Source organism: Austrofundulus limnaeus, unplaced genomic scaffold (assembly GCF_001266775.1).
Source record: "Austrofundulus limnaeus strain Quisiro unplaced genomic scaffold, Austrofundulus_limnaeus-1.0 Scaffold590, whole genome shotgun sequence".
Lineage (NCBI taxonomy): Eukaryota > Metazoa > Chordata > Actinopteri > Cyprinodontiformes > Rivulidae > Austrofundulus > Austrofundulus limnaeus.
Genome location: NW_013952992.1, coordinates 147,991 through 153,100, shown reverse-complemented (window position 1 = coordinate 153,100; position 5,110 = coordinate 147,991). Strand labels below are relative to the sequence as shown.

Below are 5,110 nucleotides of genomic sequence, written 5' to 3'. Positions count from 1 at the left end.
CCAAACGCTACCCATACACAATCATATTAATTAATATAATTCTATTAAGCATAAAAAAATTAATTGCAGCAAAACTTATATTTTAAAAATTAACACACACACACACACACACACACACACACACACACACACACACACACAGCTTTAATTAGAGAAAATCTAAAATCAAACTAAACAAGAACAGACAGAAAAAACTAGAAAGCAGAATCAGTGCATCTTTTAAAACTAGAAGCACTCGGAGAGTGCAAACCTCCTCCAAGACCAATTTCCTCCATCCTGTAAGAGTTAATGTGCAAAAAGCAGAGATGGAAACACATTTGCCGAATAAGTTCTGACGTAGTGAACATTTAAGCAGGTAGTATGCACGGGATTTCTTCCCGGTGGAGTCTAATGTGAAAAAAAAAGTCAGACTCGTCACTTGACGTTATTCATCGTCAAACTGGTGTCAGATTAATCTGCTAAGTTTTCATCAGTCACATTTCACCATGTAAAACATCTGTTTTATCTCCTTGTATGAGTTTGTAATGGTTTGACTCTCTTTATAARGTGCTTCCTGGCTCCCCCCGTCTCCAAACTTTGAGGCCCGGTATCTCTCTGTTTACAAGCCTAGTAGCGAGAAACTGTTTTGATTGGTTGTTTCGGAAATGTGGTGTGTTTGAGGAAATGGGAAAAATAAATTTCATGGTGAAGTCACGCACTTCCTGGTCAGAAAATGTTCTCTAAATGCGCACCAAATGTGTAAAAATGCGCATATTATGGCAAAAAATTATTCATCATTAAATCTGGTTTTAACATTACTTTTATAAAGTTTGAAGTCCGTGCTGTCCAATCCAGCTCACTGTTTTTTACAGAAGCCCTGTGAAAGCATCACAGCTTTGCCGATCTCAGAGGATTAAGATATAAAAAAATTCCTGTGTCCGCATCGTGATCTGGAACATCACCAAAATTTAAAGGTGTGTTCCTTGGGCCAGTACACACATGTGGTAAAAATGTCATGACAAACTGTCCACAGGTTTTTGAGTAATGTTGTCCACAGACAGAATGACAGACGGACATACGCGACCGAAAACATTACCTCCTTGGTGGAGGAATAAAGAGCCTGTATATCACCAATAGACTTTCATGTCAAAGCTTTAATTTATGAAATCATCTTGTAATGAGAAATTAAAAAGTTATGACCTTTTCCATCACACCTTGAAAATTGTTATGATGACTCTAAGCTATAACCGTATAACAGTGTAGCTCATTGGCTGTGTCCAAAACGACAGGCCGGGTCCTCCGGAGGACCCAGACTCCCCGGTCGCGGCGGGCCGGGTCCTTGGTAGACCGGGAAGACTGGAAAAAAAGTGTCTGTGGATTTGGACGGTCTAGCCTCCCCTCCTTACCCCGGCGTACGTCATGTCACCTAGCAACTGTGACGACGCTAAACAAGCAAACTTAAATCAAAACTAGAAAAATATCAATACATTAGCATTATTAATATCACAAAACTATAAAATTAACTTAAAAGGTAACATTTGAAGAACTAATTGACCCGCTGTAGGTTCATGTTTATTTCGCGTTTTTTTATGATAAAAATAATATTTAAAAACATGTCTATACAAATGATAAAAGTATTAGAATTACAACCGCTAATTTTTTTAATTTCCATATCACCATATTTTTATTTAAAACGTATTCTTTTCTCTCGCTTCGTCCGCCATTACTAGCATAAAAAAATCTCTGGTCGGGCCACAATGCATTATGGGATATGCTGGGCCGGGAAGGATCCATCAGACCTGTCCTTCAAATCGGGAAAAAAGGACGTATTTTTCAGCCGCATAGGAGGAGTCTTTGGTTTTGGACGTCCTTCGTCGCGGCGCTGTGACGTATGCGGCCGACGAATTCGGCCTTCGGAGGACCCGTCCTGCCGTTTTGGACACAGCCATTATCTGTCAAACTGACTGAGTTATAGCCATTTTTCTGTTGCCTAATGTTGATTATCTGAGGTGGCCATCATGAACTTGAATGACTCCAAATGTTAATCAGCTGTAGAGGTTTGTCCAGTGGTTACTTTCTGAATGTTTCATTAAAATCTATTGTTCACACAATATTATGCTTACAGAAAGGGTTCACTCCATCGATCAATGCAAAGGTTTTTTAGCAAAGATCTTATACAACAAGTAGTTTAGTAACTTAAGAGTATGTGTTGTGAAGGACCTACAACAACATAACTGTCTAGATTTAAGTCAATATCTGTAAAAACTGAGTTAAAACTTAAAGCCGTTTTTGTGTTTTTTAAAGTAATGTGGCCTTGGCAGCCATCTTGACTGTAGTTGACTCCATCTAGGGCTGGGCGGTATGACCTCAAATTCTTATCACGGTATAAATTGGATCCCTTCATGGTAACGGTATATATCGCGGTAGAAAATTGTCATAAAAAGCAAAGATAATGTAATTTTTAGAGCATTTATTTTGCAGAAAACTGTAAACATAATCAAAGCCAGTAGTTTTGCTGTAGTGCAAATGAACATAACAGAAGTACAGAAGAATATTTATATATGTTGTAAAACCGTTTCAACAACAAACAAAAACATTTTTCAAATTTTCAACAATGTCAAAAAAAAGTGGATGCTATAACCAGTACTTCAAGTAAAATTAGTCATTTAGACATAAAAAATTCAATGTTGTCTAAAATATTATAGTGTGACAGGACCTTAAGGGCCTTAAGCCACACATAGTCCTGTTATGAAACAATTTCAGATAACTGGAATGTAAGTGTGGTGAAGCCAAATAAATGTAACATCTGCCTGCCATACAATGAGCTTCTGCCTGTTGAACTTATCGGCTGCTGCTCTGCTGTGCTCTCATCTTCATCAYCTTCATCATCAGAGCAGAAGCTGACGTTAGGCTACATTATCAAGATGGATTTATGACTGAACGAACGTCCACGTCTTTTTTTTTCACCTCTGTGGGTAACAATACATAAAAAAACAAGTTTTTTCTCTGACAACTTGTGTGTGAAATAAACTAAAGATTCGCTCTGCACGACGTGCAGCGAGAAGGAGGAGGAAATGATCCCACGACAYGACGTAACTTTTCTACAGCGGCAGGGGGAATTTTGAGGATTTATTCTCTCTATACGAGTTTTAAAACACTAAAATTTCTTCATTATATTTCAAACTCCTCCTGCTCAGTTGTCTCTGCACTCGCAGCCCTGTTGACACGGTTGTGATGACGTAACTGATGACAGTAGAGAGTAAATTTCTACTGTTGGCCAACTTCATACCGTTTCTACCATCTACYGCATTTACCGCGCAGCCCTAACTCCATCCAATGATTACTTTCTGCAAAGATCATTCAAGTCCATTCAGTGGATCATGACACAAACGTGTACACACAGACAAAAACCTTAGTGATAACAGAACTACATGAAACTCCAGAGGAGTCTACAGACAAATCCATGAAGATGCTGGTTGTGAACAAAAGCCACAAAAAGGAAGTAGCATGTTTGCTACTAGCTTCCTTACCGAGCGCCGCGGTGAGGCGTTAGCATCACGCAGTTGTTCTCGGTAATGTCGATGACACAGTGCTCAGCTTGGATGGCCATCCCACACAGCTGGATGTCCTGTGAGTCAGCTGAGCCCACACAGGCGTGCTCCTGAACACAGTGACACAGATGTTAACACAGTCTGTTTTGTGTCTCAGCACCTCTTCTGTGTGTTTGCGTCTTGTACTTTGAGGTAGTAGACCAGCAGCTCGTTGAGGGCAGGATCGGCGTTGAGGTTAACAAGGAAACATTTATCATCCACCACTCTGATGCCAGATGACTGGAGGGAGATGCCCAGGCTCTCCAGCTGTTTCTGACGCTCCTACAGGAACAAAGAATATCTAACGTAAACAAACGGTTCWCTTTAAGATGGAAACATTGTGTGGTTCAACAAAGACTTGAGCTAATGATGCTTGGAATCAGTTTTAAACTGAAAAAAATCCTGCTTGTTGATTATTAAATGGGTCATTATGAGTCTTTAAAGGGCTAGTTCAGGTAGTTTAAAGTGTTAATATCTTACCTGTTGTAGATAGCTCTGTGACCGGCTTGACTTTAGAGAAATAGTTTAACTCTGACAGGACTGATGAGCTAACAGCTGGTCTAAATCCAATCAACAGCAAAGTGGATTGCTGCTGGCTAAATAACAACTTCAGTCTCAGAAAAATGAAACAAAAGTCATTTTTGTAAACAGTGTTTCAATACCCTTCAGACCACCATCAGTTACAGTTATTTTCATGGACCATATTAGTGAACGTGTGCAAATGCAGCAGCAGCCATCATGTAATGTGAAGCTAATGACAATGTAAAGAATTTAATGATACTGTTTGTTAAAATGTTTTAAAAACTTTGGTGTTGGAAATTTGCAAGTGGGTCTACTCATAAAAGCAAGTCAACACTGATAAAGTAAATGAAATTATAAAAAAAACTATTTTGCCATTAAACAACTTAAACCTTTTCAGTTTGATAACAATTCTAACAAAAGCTATTCAACATTTACAATGTTGTCAGCTTAACATTAGGCAGTTTTTTCAGCTGAAACATATCCCTGCAGGAGGTACCTCAGGTTGCACCTGTCCATCAGTATAAATAATGATGAATGAAGCAACTCCTTTAACTTCATTGGTCCAAAATTGAAGCCAAAATGTTTGTTTGTTTGTTTGTTTGTTTGGTGCTGATATGTTGGGACACTAGGGACATGGATCTGTTAGCCTGGTTTAAACCAGAGACCCTGTCCTTCACTTTGCTTCGTACAAGGGTCTGGACTTGATGCATARAGAAGCGTTTCTTGCTGGAGGCGTGGCCTCTGCTGAAGTTTAAAATGATTGGATCAGTTGGCTGCAATGTATGTCGCTGTGACAGAGGCTAAGCTAAGAAGCTAACCGGAAATGGCGTGTGCTGTAAACAACCCTACTGAGGAGAAATATACCGAGCCGAACGTGACGACTGTAAATGAGAGCTGCTGCTTTGTCAGACAAATTTATTTTAATTTGGAAGCCTTATCAACACGGACTGGCTTCATTCTCTTCCTCCACTGTCGTATGCTAAAATAACTAGCAAACACTGCGCAGAACATCGACGTCA

At 39.4% G+C, this 5,110-nt stretch overlaps 1 protein-coding gene across 1 annotated transcript in view; it reads right to left on the bottom strand.

Annotated features, from left to right (window-relative positions):
• LOC106531041 (kinesin-like protein KIF13B) overlaps nt 1-5,110 on the bottom strand; it is a gene marked incomplete in the record, with an annotated part of 109,575 nt that overhangs the window by 80,133 nt on the left and 24,332 nt on the right. Inside the window, 2 exon segments of the mRNA XM_014026801.1 lie at nt 3,510-3,640; nt 3,717-3,851. Coding sequence (XP_013882255.1) covers nt 3,510-3,640; nt 3,717-3,851 — 266 coding nt within the window.